We start from the raw sequence: 21,385 nt of genomic DNA on the forward strand, positions 1-21,385 counted from the left end.
ATCTATTTTGCTGATTTTCGTGGATGATCGTACATCCACGAATTTGCTATCATATATGCCCCCTTCCAAATAAAAATTGACCTGTCTGCGTTTTTCTTAAGAATTCATATGTACCTATGACTAATTCAAATACAAATCTAGGGACTAAGAGAGCTTTAATAGAATTTTTGATAGATCGATGTAATTCAATCTTATTTTATTTTCCCAATGAAATGCTTTTTAGTAGAGAAATCTGATGATCGGATAAACATTGGAAATTTGAGATATGAATTGGGGTGGAAATCCTCGCTTTATTTAGGAACCGACGTCGTAAATCAGATCAATATAGCCTTCAGTTTAAAATTTAAAGATCTTATCGAATGAATTTTTCTATAGTTGCAATTCGAATTAGTAGTATGATTCAGAATTATCTTGAAACTAGGGTTATTATAGCATTGAGCATATTGAAATAATTAGATTTATACTCCATGGTTTTAGATATACAAATAGAAATGTGATGTTTCTTAGCTAGATCGAAAGATAACGCCGCACGTTGTGCAATTCAACTGTGCTACGGCAAAGTTAACATGCTCCGTTATGGAGAGGCAGGATATGTATAGCACAGGAACCACTGAGTTGCAATATACGTTTGATACCATCAGTGGGAAACGCCTCGCCAAATATAAAATTCAATAATTCACTTTCCTTCCTGTAGTTGTAAAACTGAGTATAAAGAAGGCATAAATTAAGAACACCCAGTAATAACACTGATAGACTGGAACATAGATAAACTAGTTCTTAGTTTGTCTATGGACTGGAATATATTCATAATTTTGGTGAAAAAATATATTAAAATGATAAGAAAGGCTGTCGAAATTGAAGAATAACGCAAAGAAATTGAATTGTTATAGGTATCTTGCTCAAAAGATATTTTTCTCTATTTCAGTAATGAGCTCATTACATTTTAAAAAAAAAGTGCTGGCTGTTGTGAACTCATTGCAGCATTGTTTTCAGTTTTATTTTTTGTTTTGTGATTTGGATATGGTGAAATAATTTGCAACATTATTCGCAATTTCTCTTAATTCTGGCAGTGTTAAATCATATAGAATTCACGAATTTGATGCGTAATTATAAATTATTTCAAAATTTTAAACGTACAATTCAATTTTCGTAATCTATCAATTTTCGTAACAGTAACACCAATTAATTGCCAAGATACAATATGAAATTCTAGGATGTATAATCCGAATTTTTTATTGAATTTCGACAATATACAAATCTTGACTGAAATAAAGAAAATATCGTCTAATACTCGTTGCAGAAGGCAATTCCAATATTCATGCATTCGAAAACAAGCGAAGAAAGAGTGAGTTTCGAATTTTTCATTCATGTTATAATATGAGCCCATTGTGCAACTTGTTTGAGAATATACTATTTTTGAATAGATAAAATATAGATACAAAAGAAAAGTTATATATTTGTCAGAGGATCTACAAGAGCAATCTTTGAACTCAGTTGTAACTGATTTCGTCTTATAGTCTTTCATTAATAAATATGACCTATAGAAAGTTGACACAAAACTAATCATCAGAAGTTTAATGAAGTATTTGTAATTGAAATTGTAGTGCATTGCTTCTCTATAATATTAACGGAATACAACTCAGATTGAATGCAACAAATTCAGTGTCCTGCAACTATCTAAGAAATGTCAAAGTATATAGCCAATTTATTTTCAAGATTATTCACTAATGCGCTTTTCAATCTATAAGATTCTAGTTTTATCAATATTATTAGGGTGTTCCTTGAGAAATGTTTGTCCTTCAAATATAATAACAAATAGATAGTATTAAAGTAAATTGTATTTCAGGAAAATATTTTTGTATCAACAAAATGAGGTAAACATGAAATATCATACTTATAATAAAATATTTGGTCTACAAACAAATTTTCTTTTGAAGGTAAAAGTATGTATGTGTGTGTTCATTGTCATGGTTTGAATTGTGTAATTACTCATAATTGAAATTCATACACAAGTTTTGATAACTAGTACTGCAAGTTATTAAAAAAGGAGCAATAATGAAATTTTTTTTATCTTATTTCCTATTTCCTGAAAATAAATTTCTTTTGATGGTATCAATAAAATATTACACACCCTCAACATTATCCTGATTGAATTTTTGGCAAATAGGTTATCGATGAAAAAAACACCTTATTCCTCAATACCCTCAATGAAAAATTTGTTTCGAATAGACATGGAAAATAAATTCTTAAAACTATCATAAAAGAAACAACATGTCAGAAAAAAAAAATACGAAAACTAATTAATAATGGTAGATTAACATACGCTATAAAAATAAACAACAAGTAAAAAATGGAAAACAAAAACAAACAACAAGTTGAAATATCTGATGGCAAATAAATAAAATAGACAACTCCAGGACCAACAAATAATAAAACATGTTATGATCGAAAATATCAAGCCATTTCACAAAATAAAGCACTTGTTTATTAAGCCTAAGGTTTACTAACTCTTCCAAATATCTCAAAAATTAAAAATTGTACGACTATAATTATGAACTAAATACTATCACTAAAACTCAAACAAGCATAATATTTCTTATGAACAATCAAGTGCAACTGCGAATTGGAAAAATTGGCATCATTTAATTGTTGTCACAAAACTTTTCTCTTTCATCAGCCATTGTCGAATCAATTTCAGTTAACATTATCGAATGAACATATCCATGGAAAACATCTATTGAAATTGAATTGGCAATAATTGACGAGTGGAAAATAACGTCACCACTTACTAAAACTTTACGATATTCAATCTAAAAATATTCAATAACATGAGGATATGCTTATTTGTAGGGATATTGCTACTTTTTGTGATTGATGGAATACAATTATAAATAATTATATTTAATTATTATTTTTTTGTAAACAGTTGATCTAATGGGGTCTCTTATGAAGTGGATCACCAGTAGTAATAATTCTTCTTGATGGCGATTCAGTATTAACAGTATTCTGTGGTTGTTCAAACTTTGCAATCCTTGAACCACCAGCTAATAATTCTCTTATATGCTGAACAATTAGGTCAATTGCAACTGCAATAAAGGAAATTAAAATAAATTAATAACAGAGAACGAGTAGTACTGAAAAACACAGGATTTAAGAAATAAAATATGTTATGCAATTTATACTATTGCCATTTTGAATAATTCATGCAAGTACTGGTATTAAATGTACGGCAGCTTAATCCCTAATGTCCCAGACTAGAAAATCTGGTCATTAAATAAAAAAAAATGTTCTTCACATGTCTTCTTTCAGCAGCATAAGCTAGCAAGCCTTTGAATTTTCTGCTACTGTAGTAGTGTATTTTGCTCACTGATAGTTTGTAGACACTGCTTTCAAAATATTATCAATAACTTCACAAAACTAAAAATGATAAAAATGAAATGACTATGAGGTGGATGGATAGGTGTAAAACAAGAGATGAGTAACTGATAAATATATAATTACCTAAAATACTGGGTACATATGAATATGTGTGATTTCATACATAAATATGAATACAAAGTCGATGTAGAAAAGTATAAAATGGTATATGCTTATTGACAAAATAAGGTTAGTTAATTTCTTATTTCTCTTCGTATAATGTGTTGCGTTGTGCCACTGACACCATTAACACCGTTAACGCTGGGTTTTCCGTGAATGATATCCAAGATGTGACAAACAATCAGGTCAATAGCCACTGCAACATGAAAAGAAATAACGTCAGAATTTTGGCGAAGAACTGTACATCACAAATGTAGGTACTTCACAATATCATGCAATTCAATTTACATCGGATTTATAGAACAATTTGAAATGAATGACCTACAGACCATAACCAGAGTATTCGCAATATTAATATTGTGAATTCTAAAATTAAAAAACTATAAATGAAAAAGAAAAAAAGAACTTTTCTGTTTTAAATACATAGAAGAAACGATAATAGTATTATAATTTGCACCATAGTAATGCAGTGATATAATACTGCAAGAAGAGAAAAGAAAATAGGAACAAGACTCAAATATAGTTTAAACACATGAAGATTGAAAATAATCAGTTCTTTATAATTTTATGATTGAAAATATTTGATGAATATTATCAATTCATTCTACTCTGTTTTCTTTTTATTTTGGACAAAGAGGCATTTTTGCCATAACTATTAATTGTAATCCAGAAATAGTGAATTATGGTTATTTTTATACATATATATCTCACCGTGAAACTCAATGAGAGCTCCGTTTTAGTTGCTCAATTCAACAGTACTACTTTTCACCAGGTAAATATCCATAACAGATGCTAAGAAATAATTAATTCTATTTAATTTAAGAGAAGTCAGATTACCTACATTATTGTTATTTTGTTCAAATTATGAATCTAAACTAGTTGTTTTTAGACTACACTTCGAGATACAATACGATAAAGATTTCCGTAAACTGCCGACACATACAAATCCAATATAATTTCTATACTTATAACAGAACGTCGATTATATTACGCACTTCAATACTTGTTAACCGCAATACGGAAAATCCGCTAGTAGAAAATTCATATGATAAAAATTTTGCTGCGATTCAACTGATAATTTGATCTTCTTTCGAGTGATGATTGATTCTCGATTTCATAGTTACAACTAAACTCGAGACATCGTTCTTGCAAAAAAAATTTCCAACGCAAAAGCTGAAACAATATTTCATCAAACTAGTCTTCCACCTAATTTCATCTAAATACTTATGAATATTGCAGTGACTATTGTAACCATCTACCTAATTATTCTTTCGTTAATTATCAGGAAATTCCTTTCTATTGATCATTATGATATTTCTACTTACATATTTAGATTACTAAATAAATAATATTTGTCAAACCCAAGAGCATTTTTATTGAACCCACCCAAAATATTCTATCAACCAGATTTTTCTTAGAAGAGACACATAGGCACATTGATTTCACATCTCATAGAATACAAAAATAATAGCTTTTAGTTGTAAGTTTTGTTTTTTTTTAATAATTGCAGCAGTTATAGTACACAATATAAAATGAATAGGATAAATGAACTGGCAGCTATCTAGGTGGAGAGTAAAACACAAAGAACATGCAGTCATCATGAGTGGTGATAGAGGGCTTTCATTCTTTAAATTTTGCCAGTAATGCACAACTCAACTAATAATGAGAAGCATTTGAAGCATTGGATATTTCATTGGAAGCCAGCCGTCAAAATAAGCACTAAATACATATTTCCAATTTCCTTCATCATGTTTTAATTGGAATGACTTCCATTAAATATCGATGTCTAATTTTCATTGGTTTTTTCAGAACATAAAGACCCAAACTCTATCACATAGATTGACAAGAGTTTAATAGATGCTATGATAAGAAACTAATGTAAACCAAACTTAATTTTGAACAAATTTCTATTGATCTTTTACTTTTGGCTAACTAATGAAAACATGTACATTCATTGATGTTAAATTCACAATCAAATATATTTATAAAATTTTATTTACTTACTCTCACAACCATCTACCAAGTATATTATATTTACAATTACTTACCAACATTGTCAGCTCCACGAGGAATGATAACGTCAGCAAATTTCTTAGTCTGTAATAATATAAAATATTGTAATTGTAAACAGAATATAACCAAAAAATAAAAAATGTGCATTCATACTTACTGGTAAGCAAAAATCATCAAAAGCTGGTTTCACAAAATTTATATACTGATTAAGAACTTGTTCCAGTTCCCTTCCTCTTTCACCTATGTCCCTTTTCACTAAAATAAGATCAAAACTCTAGTTCAAGGATATCAATTGATAAAACAATATATTTTACCTCTTCTGGCTAATCTTGTATCTGAATGTGTGTCCACAAAAAGCTTCATATGGAATAGTTTACGAACTTCTGGGAAATAGAATACTAGAATTCCCTCAAACAATACAACATCAGCAGGATATATCGTAATTAGTTCATCTTTCAATCTGAAAACAAATGATTGTTAAAAATTCTGCTTAAATCTACTCATGAAAATAAGTTACTGAGGATATATTTCGAATAGTTTAAACTGAATTGTTATTGAACAAAAGAGAGAAATAGCAAAATCTCATTGGAATTTTTATTATTGATATTATTGAATATAATTCCAGCAAATCCTTTTTTACTCACAGCGTATGACTTTTGTAATCATATATGGGTATTTTGACAATTTTTCCAGCAAGAATATCCAACAATGTTTCTTTCATGAGTGTTTCATTGAATGCATCAGGGTGATCAAAATTGAATTGACCCTTTTCTGCTTTTGCCATTTCGGCTGGTGTTAGATCTCTATAAAAGCTATCCTGTGATATGCACACTACCTGTCTCTCCGCATGATTTACGTTTTCTTGTCCAAGCTTCTCCATTATTCTTTTGCATACTGTACTCTGAAATTTATGCACAATTCCCTTATGACAGTTCCTTCTTTGTTATTTCAAATCAATAATAGTAATACAGAAGTATCAATGTATTCCATTATCTAACACTTGAATATTTCCTTGTAAGGAAGAATAATTAAAACTTACTTTTCCACTGGCTGTACCTCCAGAAACACCAATAAGAAATGGTGTGTTACTATTTGAACCATTCATTTTAAAACTGTTTCGTCTAGAATCAGACATAGGTAAATATTTATATTGTATACTCCAAATGAACTCAGGATGAGATTTCAAGTTTCGAATATGGCCATGTATCTCAAGACGAAATTTTGATTTGTACGCATCTTATTACCAATTTTTCCTTCAGCCATAACAATAGGTAAATTTGAGGTTAGGTCAATGAAGACAGATCTTTTTTTTCTTGTGATTCTTACAGCATGTTTTCATCTAACCCATCCAAATATTATGATAATTAGTTGTGAAAACAAAAAAATAGGTTATTTAGTGAGTGGAAAATGTCACTGTCTTCAATGAGTGCTCACAGTAGAAATTTTTTCATTATTTTGAGACGGGAATGATTGACTCACGCTTGATGAATCCGTGTTTCACTACTTTCACTATACTAGTGTAACATCTTTGATCCGTGTATACCGGGTGGTTTAAAAGTCAGGAAACGGTGAATTTATTTCGCGCACCGGTGGGAAATCGGAATTCAGATACTGGGATCTTTAGTTATTTTCGCCCGAGGAATCGAATCAGATTCTGGACCCAAAAGGGCCATAAACGAAATATGACTCCCAACTTTGAATTTTCAAATGCAAACTCATCCTTTTTATTGCAGATTCGGATTCAGCGGGAAATTTTTACATCCGAATTGGTTGAAACCAATACTTTTTCATCTTTTTTTGGGCCCTATGCAGCGTTTTTTGTTAAAAAATCTGGGAGCGTCCATTCAGATCAGGATGTGAAAATTCATATTCTGATACTAAGGTAATAATAATCGTCTTTATTGGGCGAAAGTTTCACACGTGGAACAATTACCGGAAAGTTCCGGATAAAATATTCGAAGGGGAATCAAATTGTCCTATTGAAAATGCAAAAGACTATTTAATTCCCCATGTTACGAAGGCACATGACATTTCCATTTAATGCACGAAGAGGCACTGAGGAAATTCTGAAATATGAAATTTGACATGATCGAGTTAAGTCCAGCTAGCTGGAAATGCAATTTGTCGCGTTGGTGCCCTAATTGAATGCAATTTTCTGCCATTAAATCATGCGTTTTTCCACTAAAGGATGCATTTCGTTCTTTGAGGATCATCTCGCCTAGAATATGCGAGAGTTGATCGAATTAAATTCTTCTTACTTGGAATTAGAATAATACAAGTCTGAAGTTAAATCCGACAGTATTTCACCATTGGTCATCTGTGGGCCAAATCGGCAACATTGAAGGGCGCCAGTTATGAAGTCATCATTGATAACAATCAACAATGATCAAAACAGCTTGAATGCTCAAACAATGAATTGTTGTTATTCCCAATGATAATCAGGTAATTCGCTTGAAATCGATTATAAGATTCTATAAGCATTACGTTACATTGTCAAAATATACTAACTGACAAAGAAACTGCAACACTCAGAGAGGCTGTTTCAATTTTTTTTTTGTGAAACATAGATAGTATAGCAAGGAGTGAATGATTCAAATTTGGAGAAAAAAAGAAGGGTTTACAATTCTTTTTTAATAAATTCGTTGATAATGTGTTTGTTCACCGCGATTATCTATACACTCCCCAACACGACTCGGCATAGATTCAATAAGATGGTCTGTTTCTTCTTGAGGGATACTATCCCAAGATACCTGTACTTCATGTCTCAGAGCCACCAAAGTAATTTTCCAAGCCTTCTACCCATGATGTCCCAAACATCATTTACAATGGTCGTTTCGAAGAAGTTTAAACTAACTCTGACAACATGAGGTCGGGCATCATATCTTGCTGGATTCTAGAGCCAGTTAAGGTACGAGAGAACATATTGGTCCTCTATTTCTTGAAGGTAACGCAGCGCTGTCATGTTATCTGGAAAAAAGACTTAAGGTGACCTGCTTGCATGTGCAATAGCATACCATACCATAACTCTTATTGTCCGGTGTATATGTCGCTCAACATCGAACTGAGGTTCACGTCTTTCTCCCCGACGTCGTCCAACCCTTCTTCGGCCATCATTTGCACCCAGGGAGAATCGAGATTCATCAGAAAAGACGACATGATGCCATTCCAATGTTGACGTTCTCTGTACCACTGTAATCGTTGCCGGCGATGCTCAAGCGTCAGAGGTAACACAAGATATGGGGTCGATAATGTTGCAGTCCAAAAGACTTTATCCGGCGGTAAACCGTTCAGACAGTTACAGGATGGCCTTGTTCTCCTAATCACTCATCAGCCAAAGATCTAGTTGTCACAAATCGGTCTCTAATGGTCATAAATCTTAGACGTCGATATTGAACTTCATTTGTGCCCCTTCGACGTTCGGTGCCTACTCTTCTTCGATTTTGGACATTATCAAACAACGCTTGACATCATCTCATAACAGTAGTTGGGTTTCTATTCTAACCTTTTAAGGTCAGTGATTTCTGGAAATAATAACCCCACCTCACGTAGACCAATAATTCTACCTTTTTCAGATTCACTTAGCGATAAATTTCGACTTTAGATCTCCTCGAACAGCTGGTCTGTAGTAAAATTTAAAAACTTGCAAAAATCAACTACAATAATGAACAAAAATTGTTATCATAAAAAAACCTTCACCATTTTTTCTCCAAATTAAATCATTTACTCCTTGCTTTGCTATACTATCTGTTTTACAAAAAAAAAAAAATTAATCTAAACAGCTCCTTCTGGGTGTTGCAGTTTCTTTGTCAGTTAGTATATTTGAAAGCCAACAACGAGATAAATAATTCATCTCTCAATTAAAGAGAAGATCAGCAAAAAACTACTTGGATGCTGGTAGCTAGTCAGGTGTTGTTGTCGAAGATTCATTTAATGATGATGTGTGCGAGGAAAATAACTATATCGTAAAAAAATTCAAAGATCAAACGTTGATATGTAACCATAGCATAGGAAGAAATATAATCGGCATAGTTGTCAAAATTTTAATCTGTTAACAAATCGATAATTGTTAATTTAGGTACATAATTTACAACATTTCGCAAGTTATCAACAGTGCAAGCATAGATCAAACCGATACTTGCATTCTTATTACTGAATTTGATCCATTCAATTGATTTCAAAACGTCTCGACAAATAAAATTCGTATTATCAGTTGTCAAGAATGGATCGTTTGTGCCAACAAACGCCACTCCTTTTTGTCTGGCAGGATCATAAACTACTTTCCAATAAACTTCCGGAACAGGAATTCCTCTCTGTGAGAGACTGTTATAATAGAGGTAGAGAGGAGATGAGGAATACTTGGTTAAAACTAGGTTTCCGTATGTTCCCGTGAAGATCTTCAAATCGCTTCCTCTCCTACTAACATACGATCTGATCCTCCACTCTAGGGTGTTCCAAGATCCAGAGTTGATAATTTCCCACTGCGGAGCTGCGTTCACATAGTAGAAAGAGGCATTTTGTTGAGAACCATAAACGAAATCTCCCTTTGGTGCTAAATGACCACGTGATAGGAAAAACGAAGAATCTCCGTCTTTGATGACATCCGTGGAGTCGGAACTAAGATTCAACTGTTTGTTAATGGTTAAACGTTGGACTTTCCTCGTATACAGAGTTTCAACGCCCTTTCCGCTCACGTGGAAGAAATTTCCTTCTTGGAAGAAAGGTCTCCGTCCAGATAGTTCATGATTGTCGATCAAATGCGTCAGGTCGTGCTCTGTATAATATGTTTTTTGTTCTTTGTCATCGAAACATATCCTCATTTGTCTTAAGAACTTGTCTTGGCCTAATTCGAAACCCACCTCGATTTCTCTACCGCTGTATTCGCAAGATTTTCCTGTGTATCTTGCGGTACTTTTGATATCATCTTCACAGTACATTGTGGTAACGTCAACGTTGTCATCGAAGACATTGAAGGTGGTTTCGGTGATGCATGTCATTTCGGTCCATTTTACGCCAATGTTGAGGCTGGAGCCAGGACATCCTATACTGATTGTTCTATCTCTTTCTAGAACTATGGAGTCATCTTCGGGGTAAACAAATGATCCGTCTTTCAAGTTGAAAAATAGCGGTGTCCTGTCGAAGGTGTTGAGGGGTATTTGGCAACCTGAAAAGAGTGAAAAGTTATGTACTTTATAGTTCAATATTAGTCTTCATTATCCACCATAGATATACAAGGATTAAGGATAAAATGCAAAGATAGCATGATGATTGTGTTGTGTTAAATGAATCACTGTTGTATAAATGTGATATTATTTTGTTATTTTATATTGTTAATTTTATTTTATACAAAACATATACATATGAAAACATCCTCCATAGAAGTTAGATCAGGCATTTAGCTGGTCACCATTTGGGATTTCGATCATGACTTCAAAAAAATATCAAGTATTCTATATTTTTGGATTGGTAATATTAGCACCATCGAAATATGTAGAAATATAAGAAAAGCACCCATGTGATGTCAGCATTTTTTGGCTGTTCATGCATCAATTTTACCATTGGAGACCACACAACTGTATATAACTATTGGCGGTCTGCAAGGTTACATTTGATGCATGAATCAACGAGCGCTCATGAAATTTGAAGTCAGTGCTTTCCTCATTTTTTGTTGACATTCTGCTTCAATATTCTATATTGATGAGTCGCTTTTAACATGCAGTATTGCACGAAGCTTGAAACTGTTATTCTATACAGGCAAAATTTAAACTTGGTATGAACTGTTTTCACTGAAATATTAGTTTTGTTTTTTGACATTCTGAATCTATCTGAATAAAACATATTATTGTCTCCATTTTCCATATCTACTCGTTTACATCGATGAAATCTCTAAACAAAAACATTCACGAGAAGCACTAACTCGGCATCAATGGATTTAAACACTGGAAAACCGCAGAACTATATGATAGAGATATGATTCATTATAATGTAATGTTATTAATTATAATGTATCATACGTTCAGATAATTAAGAAATATTCGGTATTTTCTTTCATTAATTTGGTCTAGTTTTTGTTTGGCGATCAATAGAAAATTTCGCAAAAATTTTCATTCGATTTCGATATAAGTGCACACAAAATCTCGACTTGATAGGATCTGTGACTATAGAAATATTGGGACATTCTTTTGCAATATTCTTCTTGAATTTTCTTTGATTCTGATGATGTGAGCATCTTCAATATCCGAACGGAGCTTGAGATTGTTATTTAATATCAACATTATCAATATCAACTCCTCCGGTTTTAATTGAGTTATTTTTTTTCAATATTCTTTTTCAATTTTCTATGGTTGTGATAACACGAATAACATGAAATTTTGCAGGAGCTTGAAACTGCCATTCTTTATCCAAATGCGAATTTTCATCTTGATTAAACCTGCAGTTTAGAAAATATAAGGAATACAAAATTTTGAATTGCCATATTGCCGGAATTTCTTGTGAGTCTATTCCTCAGAGTGATAAACATAGATAGAGGGACCATATGTCATTTTCAGTAAGCAAATTTTGTTCCTAACTTGAACTATCAAATTTGACATAAAGCGCACGGAAATGAAAATATATCAGTGATACGATATTTAGCTCAATTCGCGAGTTCCTTCACGAAGAACTCACTTCATAGGTCCCATAGTGAATCAATGTTTCATATTAACTCAAAATATATGGAAATAAATACCTAAATATATCAGAAATTCAGAAAACAAACTTCAAGCGCGCCAAACGACGTGAAACCACCGATGACACTAGGAGAGCAAAAGTTGCCAAACCTTGGATTTCAGCAGGTAGATACAGAATAAAATAAATATTCTGCTTATTATAAAATCGACAAATCGGATCACAAATATTCAAATTTGCATAGTTAATCCGGAATCAAAATGAATATATTTCATTCAATATAATATACATTCATAATGATATAGTAAAATTGTTGATTTGAAAGTATATCACAATCCGACAACGTAATCTAACCATGTTGGGAACATGTGAAAATTGCATATACTCTCTCTCTATATCTGTTTATGACTCTATGGTCTATTCTCTATTCGAGATCCAAGCCTACCCTGTAAATTTCAAGTAAAACTAGAACTAAAAATAACAAACATGGTGACAGAATAAATGTTCAAAAATATTCAATTCTGAATTGTAAGTGCCTACACACGCAACTACCCATAACGCCACAAAAAATTTAGTTTTGATATGTTTAGAGTGATAAGGCCTTATTTCCGACAACAACATAACATGGTTTTCATTAAGAGGATGATTTACGACTTCTTCCCCACTAATCTTTATTGGCAGGAAACAGCGGAGGGTTTATAGAATGAAGTTCTTAATTTCCTGAAAAATGTTTTTACGACATTGATAATTATCGGCAGATATAGTCCTTGTGTTCCGAAACAATGGGCCACAATTCATTTATCATTCGATGTCCTATAGTAGGGCAAAAAGTTGGATGCTCGAAACTTGGTTGGAATTGAATATCAGTTTCCGGAGAATTCAGAAACTTTCTGCTCGGATTTTTGTATCAAACTCTAGTCCCATTATACGATACGATATCCTTTCTTATAACATAACTGGAATTCGAGATATTTTTATTCAAATGGTGAAACCATAACATAAAATAAAAAAAATATGACGGTAAAATTCATATTTGATTGATTCAATTCACATATTCCATCAATTTCTTGTAATTGGGAAAATGACTTCTTTTTATAACAAGAATTTGAAGTTGAATTTTTACAAGTTGAATTTTCAAATGAATGAATGAATGAATTTAAGATTTCTTAATTCATACGTCAATTGCGCCCTGAGAGCTCACATAACTGTAAATAAGTGGTCTCCAAGGGTGCAATTGTAGCACGAATGAACGAACGCTCCAGATTTCAAATCAGTATCTTTCTCATTTTTTTCCGATATTTTGCTTGTCGCAAAGTGTGAAAGTGTTGTGAAGACGCTTACAATACGAATTTCAATAGGTAGGTATCTGAACCTACTACGCAAATTTCAAGTTTTTAGGTGATCTAGGTCCTTCCGTTAGAAAATATACAGTACGTTTTCTGACGAAATTTTCTCAATTCGAATGATTTAAACAGCCACTATATCTGATTTAATCGTGTCCACAGCGTGTACGATGTATTACATAATAGGAAATAATGAGAAAATCCAATCAATAAATTTCAGAGAAAAAAATAGTATAAATTAAAAATTTTTAATTTACAATTGTTTTTTCTGAAATTTATTAATTTGGATTGACAAAATACCTTATCAACAAAAGTCATGGAATTCGTTCTAATATTGATAAAAAAAAATCAAGAATCATTTTCATGTTTCATATTGCAGAGCCTCTGTTAAGACTCAATATATCTGATTTTTTAATGACCAAAATCATGGAATACTTACAATTTATAGAAACCTACAAAAAAATTCTTAAATTTGAAAATTATTAGATAGGTATTTATGCAATGATAATTAATACATATGATAGAATTCCTAAAATAATATTACTGCTAATTAGTTTTTGTCGAAAGGGAAAATAATCATTGACCTCGTTATTGACTAAAATTTGCAGTGTTTCTAAAATTAAAAATTAAAACCATGTGACCGGCATAAGGAATTTCATAGATTAATTTATTCAAAAATGAATTGGGATATACCAACAGATGAATTTTTATAGAAAAATTAGATTGATGTGGATTATAGGCAAGTTTCCAACTTTTTCTAATGGAAATTAAAAACCATTCAGTAGTTTTCTTCTTTTCGAAAATTGAAATATAAACTTACGGTCTTTGAAGCAACAATTTCCTGTCAGGATCAACACCAGGAGTAAAACAAAACACGAAATTAAAATAATTGAAAGAATAATAACATTCCGTTTCAACATCGTTTATTTGGAGGTTATGTCGAGGTAAACAAAGGTGAAGCTGATTATCATCGTTCAAATACTCTCCTAACTCTCCAAGCCGCAGTCACATTGATGCAGTTTGATATCAGTTTCTTTACGATATGAAATTATCGGAAACTATTATAACACAATGTTCATTACTTCATTCAATAGTATGGTTCCACGATAAACTTTGTATACAAATTCTACACGCTAACTTAACTTAAGCTCGTTCAAGGTTTACTACCATACCATAGACCAATAATCTATGACCATATGATGAGAGATTCTCCTGTTTTCTCGTCCACGAATAGACATACCAAATACACTACCCGACAATTGAAGCGCATAGGTATATCTACTTGCATTAATCTGAAAGTTCCGTTGAAACATACCTCAATTAATTGTAGGCATACTTACTCTTAAGAACATCACGTTATAGGGAATATTTTTACTTACTTCCAATTTCCCTTTTGAGCGGACGTTTCCGGAAATAATAATTTCAAATTTCATGTTCATCGCGTCATCAATATCGAAATAAAATTAACCACGACGGAGATTTTGTATTTGACATGAAATAACTCTTCGAGCTTCGTGGAAAATTTCAAGTTGATAACATCATCATAATCATAGAAAATTTAAGATGATTATTGGAAAATGAATACTCAAGATTTTTGTTATGACAGATCTAATCGGGATGTGATTTTGCGTTTAGAAATTGAATAACAATTTCAAACTTAATGCAGAATCGTGTTGATCGCCAAATGAGAACTAGATCAAACTCAAGCAAAACATCGAATGTTTCCAAAATAACAGTTTGAGATATGTAGATGTGGAATAACCATTCGAATGTTGATGCCAAAATTTAAGAAGATTGTATCATCTGAACTTATTAGGTATTTGGATGAATTTAGGAACAACAATGACATCATTTTGAAACACATCTCATTTATACAGTTCTGTAATTTCCACAACCGTATAAATGTTCATCGAGCGTTGATGCCAGGTTGTTCAGGTTGGAGCTTTCTTTGAAATTTTCCTTCGGAGATTTTTTTGATGAAAATGAGTAAAATATTTTTTGCAGACGATAATGTTTCATTCAGATATAGTGTGTAGGTATACTTTAAGTATTAATAGTTTAATTGGACAACATTATTAAAATAAATTATTGCATTCTATTATTGTATTATATTTAAAGATAATAAATAATAACCATGACAAAAATTTTGGGAATATGCAAGATGGATCCAATTATAATAAATTCCTGAAGTATGATCTACAATTGGAGAATGTATATTGAACTTTATATAGCAAACATAACTACTATAAGCACTTACTCCAAATGGGCTCACTTACTTCCTTGAGCCCTTTATGGTTCTGCATGTTGCTGAACCTCCTCTGCCAACTGAACGCTACTCAAAAAGGTTTACACGTCAGAGGCAACCTTAGAATATAGATACAGGGGACAGTAATACTACCCCTCTCAATATCCTGCTATACATGGATTATTTCAAACCAATAACATAACAACTAATAAATAATGGTTAAACTAGACTCTAGAGTAAACTATTTGAGAATTGGCAATAAACAATTTATGATTGCCATTTTCGATATTTTATTCTAGATAAAGGCCTACTAGATGTTAAAATACATTATAATGCCACCGTATATTTATCAGGGAAGATACTGGAATAGTTATTTTTGATCATAAGGTCAGAATGGTTCTCGCACAGTCGTGATATTTAAGAGGAAAAAGAACCATGATTTCACCGCAGCCAGCTTTTAGTTTTCGTTTCAGCAGGATGACACTATTTGCCAAGCCGCCAGCGGAACATCTTGATCATGTCATATCTCTTGTGATTTGGATTTATGTCTGTGTTTAAGACGTGAAGTTTATACCAATAAAAGTCGAAACACTACAATATCAATGTAATCTCTACACGTCATTAAAATTCCCTTTTCAGAAACCACGATAAATTACGTAATTTCCTTCAATCTAGAAAGAAAATTTTAACGAAGATTAGGAAATGTTGCTTCCTCGAGATTATATGGATGGTGGAATGAATATGACTCTTAAATGTTGTCGAAAGCACTTTAGGCTCATTACTTGCAATAATAAACATATGAAATTGTATAAGAATAAGATTTTAAGAATTGATGCACAAAGGGCCAGGCACCTGAATAAAAATATGTTAATTTCAAATGTAAGTATTTTTTTTTGTAGATTTTATGCTCTCATTAATAAAAGCTGATCAGAAAACTCTGGTCAACGCTGGTTCCCAAGATACAGGGTATTCAAAGTAGACAGCGAAAAAAGCTACAAATGTAATATTATCATTACCAGGGAAAAAAACTTAAATAGTTTTTTCGCTACTTTGCATCAGCTAAAAAGGCTATTTTTCATTGATCGCTAAGGTTGTTTAATTTTGTCGGAGTATTTTATCTTCAGTTCATTAGTAGGCGGAAAACGTACCGCTCAGCTGTTTTATTCATTCAATGTTTCATTTTCATTATTCATTGAATATTTCGCTATTTTCATTAGAATATTAAAGAAAATATGAATTTTATAAAATAATTTCTGAATAGTAAACTATATCCAGCAATTCTCTGCTCTGAAGCGGTACCTATTCAGCCAGTCTCGTGGACATAAAAAGTTCATATGGGTAACTTAGGTCTTTTTTGATAATTTATCATTTTCGTCAACTACAATGAATTACAAACATTTTTGCAGAACACAAACGGAAAAAATATCCGGTGTATTCACCTGTATCACGCAAATTTGAAAATGTTCAACATCTCGCGGAATTCTTCCAAACTTGAAATAAATATATAACTACCATTTGATTTACATATTCGAATTCAGAATTGATTAAGCTTTCAGAAAATATGAAAGAATATTGGAAAGTTAATTTTGCAAGAAACGATTCCTTGTTTTCTAGAAAACTGGAAGTTCAAATGAAAAAACATTTGGTGAGAAATCGTCTATAGGCCTTCTTATTTCGATAACAAGTCGAATTTGCCAATTTTTCAGAAAAGCGGTTTTTCCTCAATAACTTTCCATGCCTTGTTTTGATAGTTTTTCCAATAACACACTTGGATAGCCCGTGAAAAATACTATCATATTGATAGGTCACTTTTCAATTTTTCTCGAAGGATAAGCCACAAATTCCAGTGACCCGCTTACGTGAAACACCCTGTACAAGGCAAATACCCACCCTGTATACGTTCGCAAAAAAAAATATGTGTTTCCATAATTCTTATGACGCGCTGATCCTGTCGAAAATTAGAGCGATATTTATGAATTGAATAGTTGAGTAGTTCCGGCATGTTTACTCTTAGCCCCATCTTGAATATCTAGGGTAAACTCAGTTTCCATAAATCGCGGTATTTCATGCAAGCTTGCGTGGGGGATCAAGGGGAATCGCCTATGGGAAATATTTGATCTAGAAGGAATTCCTCCGACACAGATACATTATGCAGGTACAACGCTGAAAAGTTCACGAAATATCAAGTAGTGTTCTAATATTCTCTTGCGCCAGACGGTACTGAAGTCTCTAGAGGTTTTTTCTGTCATCCGATAATATTTCGTTTTATTTTATTCCGATGATGAAATTCGGGAATGTTCTTCGAGAAAATGTTCAAATCTCTTATTTCATTTATTATGTGCTATAAAAATGATAATTTGAAATATTATTTATTATTTGGAAAACCGCAAAAGGTTTAGAACACATTCATATAGTTCACAAATAATATAGAAGCATATGTTGATTATTCTCAAGAAGTCTTGAATTTGTACATCAAATTAATCTTATTATATGTTTATTGGTGGATGCGCTCATTTCTTCTTCTGTGGTTGTCCAGAATCAGTAGAGTTGTGTATGAATCTGTTAAGAAGCCAGAAACCTAACCATTCTCGATCATTAATTGAAATAATATTTTCATTTTCTTCTCAGTGAGGTTGGGGTGTATGCGATTATATTATGCAAGAACCATATTGTTTGTTTGTGGGATGGTTGAAAAAATAATATAGATATCTAACTGAGCTAGATGGTTTTCTGTATCAATCAAGAAATAATTCATTATAAGGTCCTCTGAAGAATAATTATTCAATACTTATTTGGAAAATTTGATGCCTCCCACTTGCGTTTAACAAATGATATCGTCAACATATTTCTTGATAGAAGCTATTTCAAAAGGAATATTTGTTGAAACGCTATAATGAAGATTATGACCTCACCAGCTTAGATGTATACTATCCTTCTCTATTCAGCAACATTTCATCGGCTCTCTTTCATCTATTCTATAAAAGTGGAACCGATTTGGTAATCAAACCTCCATACAACAAACATTACTTCCGCCGTTTTTTCCGAAATTCGAGGTTTTATTGTAAAAAACTGGTTAAACATTTATGATTCGAAGTATTGTCCATCGCTGGCCACTACTTTCTCCTATCTTTCGGGCAGCGTACGAATCCCGTGTTGAAAAACAGGTCATCTTTTGAAGCTATCCACGAATCGATCCAATTTTTTACTTCTTCATAAGACCGGTTTCAAAAACTCAAAATAAACCACGCCTAGCTGGTCCCACCAAATACTGAGCATGTCCTTGAAATTGTGAATATTCGGTTTGGTCGTCGACCTGGAAACATGACCGCGATATCCCCATGATCGTAATCAACCCATTTTTTCTTCTTCTTCAGTCACAATGCGATGCAGAAATCCCTTTCGTTTCTGCCTTGCAAGCAGATGTTCACAAGCAAACGAACACCGTTCAACATCTATCGGCTTCAACTCTTACGGCACTCAATTTCCTTGTTTTTGAATCATTCCCATGACTTTCAGGCGTTTTGAAATGGCTTGCTGCGTCACTTCCAATGATCCTGCCAATTCTTATTGCGTTTGACACGAGTCTTGATCATATAATATCTCCAATTTCGCATCTTCGAAAACCTTCTCTCTTCCCCTGCCATGCTGGTCTTCGACCGCAAAATCACCATTCTTGATACGTTGAAACCACTCTCGGCATGATTTTTCACTAATAGCGGCCTCATCATGTATATTTGAGAGCATTCGATGAGCCAAAGCCGCATGTTTCTTCATATTAAAGCAGAAAATTAAGAGCTCCGCAATTGACGAGAATTTGGCTCGTAAGCTGACATGTTTAATCGAGATTAACTTTATGATGCAGACACAAATCGACAATATTTCCATGGCTTTATGTTTGAAAATACCTAAGCTCATTTATGACATCTTCGATCTTTTAATTTCGACTACCACTTACCGCCACAGCTATCTATTGCAAAATGACGGAAGCAAGTTGTACACTTAATATAAGATAAGAGTACTTTCCCACCATCATTAAATTATTTCGTTTATCAAGGTACATTAACTATTGCTTCAACAGATTCACCTCAGAAATCTTCATCATTTGATCAACTATTATTACCGAATGAGCAATAAAATCAGCAATCCAACACAATAACCTCAACCCCCGTGGTGCAGTTAATTTTCATATAGGTTCACAAAGAGCATTATTTAATTTTATATTTCGCCGAAATTTTAATTCTTTCCATACTTGAACACCCCCTACTATGCTGAAAGCAATTAACTCCGATAAATTATGAGCAGGCTGTGTTCCACATGCTGCCACCTGAGATGGTTGTACTGAATAATTTGGGAATAAAGCCATGCAATCATAGCTTAAGAGGAATCTGGGAGATATGCTCCAGAATGAAATACACTGATACCTCAACTCAAACAAGACTTGAAAAACGGATGAATGGACTGTAATGATGAATTAATTGGAATTAGGGATGTAAATAGGAGAAACTTCGTGAATTGATATTAATGGGAGTGCATATATATACATGAAATGTGAGAGGAAATCTCTTCTTAAAGGTCGATGTTGAGCGGCAAGGAAGTCGAGTATACACCTTGATTTTAATTCTATTAGGAAGATGGATGATACCCATTCATCTTACGATGATTTTAGTCTGATATTTAAATAGATTCTGAAGATGTAATAGAAAGCTAATTTGTATTTAGACGGGTGTTATTTATATATCTACATCTTACGAAATATCCCAACTCGTTGGAACAACTCGAAAATTATTATTATACCGCGAGATTTGAACTCTGGGATTTGCTGTCAATCACATTATTCACAATTTCATGGCTCCGAAAAAAGTCTAATAGACAATGAATTGGTGATTAAAACATTAGAATCGATAGAGGATGAAAAAACATTCAAATCTCACTAAATGCTTGTTTACTTTCTCTTTCAAAGTTGAATATTTCGACACTTTGATGGGCATAATTCGACTAGAGGTTCAGTATACAGGATGATTCACAGTTAGAAATTGCGGTTTTTCCTCATTCAAAGTTCTTCCTGGATAACTCTGAAAGTATTTATTTTAGGTAAAGGGTTTGCTTGAGTGACCCCACCCACGTTGAATTGACTGAAATGATAAAAAATATAGGTTCTAATTTGAAAATCTTGAGTATTGATAAATTTGTGTTTCCAAGTTCATGATATTCTCATAAATACCTTGTACAATTTTGGTCCAAACCGAAAGCAGTCTTATAATACCACTTATTTGCAGAATCGAAAATTAAAAAGGTTTTTCCGAGAAAAACTCTTTCTGCAGAAATATTCAGAAAAATGTCAGTCCTCGTCGCCATCGTTTTTTTCAAAAGAAACCCATTAACTCATGAATCGTTGAGTTTTTACCCAAGGTGCGGTACATTTCTGAAATTGCCATATAAAAAGATATCTAACGATGCAATAATATACTGGGTGTGCCATTTGAAATAAGGAAGCAGTTGTCTGTTTCCGGTATAAGCGGAAGTTGTAGAGATCTGGAAATATTTTAGGGAGAAAGATCATTGTCTCAAAACCCAACATGCAGAT

The 21,385-nt window shown here is 32.6% G+C and overlaps 2 protein-coding genes across 3 annotated transcripts; both read right to left on the minus strand.

The window, feature by feature from the left end:
• Positions 1-1,820: 1,820 nt before the first annotated feature.
• Positions 1,821-7,050, minus strand: LOC123676185 (uridine-cytidine kinase-like). Of its 2 annotated transcripts, XR_006746863.1 has the most exons (7): positions 6,590-7,050; positions 6,195-6,451; positions 5,865-6,010; positions 5,708-5,805; positions 5,586-5,634; positions 3,502-3,733; positions 2,879-3,086 (listed from the first exon to the last, which is right to left on the minus strand). XR_006746863.1 is itself a non-coding variant. In XM_045611923.1 (6 exons), exons 1-6 carry the CDS (start codon positions 6,683-6,685, stop codon positions 2,932-2,934), a joined length of 801 nt encoding a protein of 266 aa, XP_045467879.1. In that variant the 5' UTR covers positions 6,686-7,031; the 3' UTR covers positions 1,821-2,931. The 2 variants fall into 2 exon arrangements, 1 of the variants encoding a protein (XP_045467879.1); XM_045611923.1 differs by lacking the exon at positions 3,502-3,733 and having other exon boundaries at positions 1,821-3,086; positions 6,590-7,031.
• A 2,526-nt stretch (positions 7,051-9,576) lies between these two features.
• On the minus strand, positions 9,577-14,739 carry LOC123676186. The gene is made up of 2 exons (XM_045611924.1): positions 14,377-14,739; positions 9,577-10,711 (listed from the first exon to the last, which is right to left on the minus strand). Exons 1-2 carry the CDS (start codon positions 14,474-14,476, stop codon positions 9,591-9,593), a joined length of 1,221 nt encoding a protein of 406 aa, XP_045467880.1. The 5' UTR covers positions 14,477-14,739; the 3' UTR covers positions 9,577-9,590.
• Between the last annotated feature and the right edge of the window lie 6,646 nt (positions 14,740-21,385).

Source organism: Harmonia axyridis, chromosome 3, assembly GCF_914767665.1.
Source record: "Harmonia axyridis chromosome 3, icHarAxyr1.1, whole genome shotgun sequence".
Taxonomy (NCBI): domain Eukaryota; kingdom Metazoa; phylum Arthropoda; class Insecta; order Coleoptera; family Coccinellidae; genus Harmonia; species Harmonia axyridis.

Coding starts and splice junctions, on each gene's coding strand:
- LOC123676185 (XM_045611923.1), bottom strand. CDS start 6,685: ATGTCTGATTCTAGACGAAACAGTTTTAAAATGAATGGTTCAAATAGT. Junction 6,452..6,589: donor GAGGTACAGCCAGTGGAAAA/GTAAGTTTTAAT, acceptor CATAAATTTCAG/AGTACAGTATGCAAAAGAAT. Junction 3,087..5,585: donor TCGTGGAGCTGACAATGTTG/GTAAGTAATTGT, acceptor CCTTTATTGCAG/TTGCAATTGACCTAATTGTT.
- LOC123676186 (XM_045611924.1), bottom strand. CDS start 14,476: ATGTTGAAACGGAATGTTATTATTCTTTCAATTATTTTAATTTCGTGT. Junction 10,712..14,376: donor AAATTGTTGCTTCAAAGACC/GTAAGTTTATAT, acceptor CACTCTTTTCAG/GTTGCCAAATACCCCTCAAC.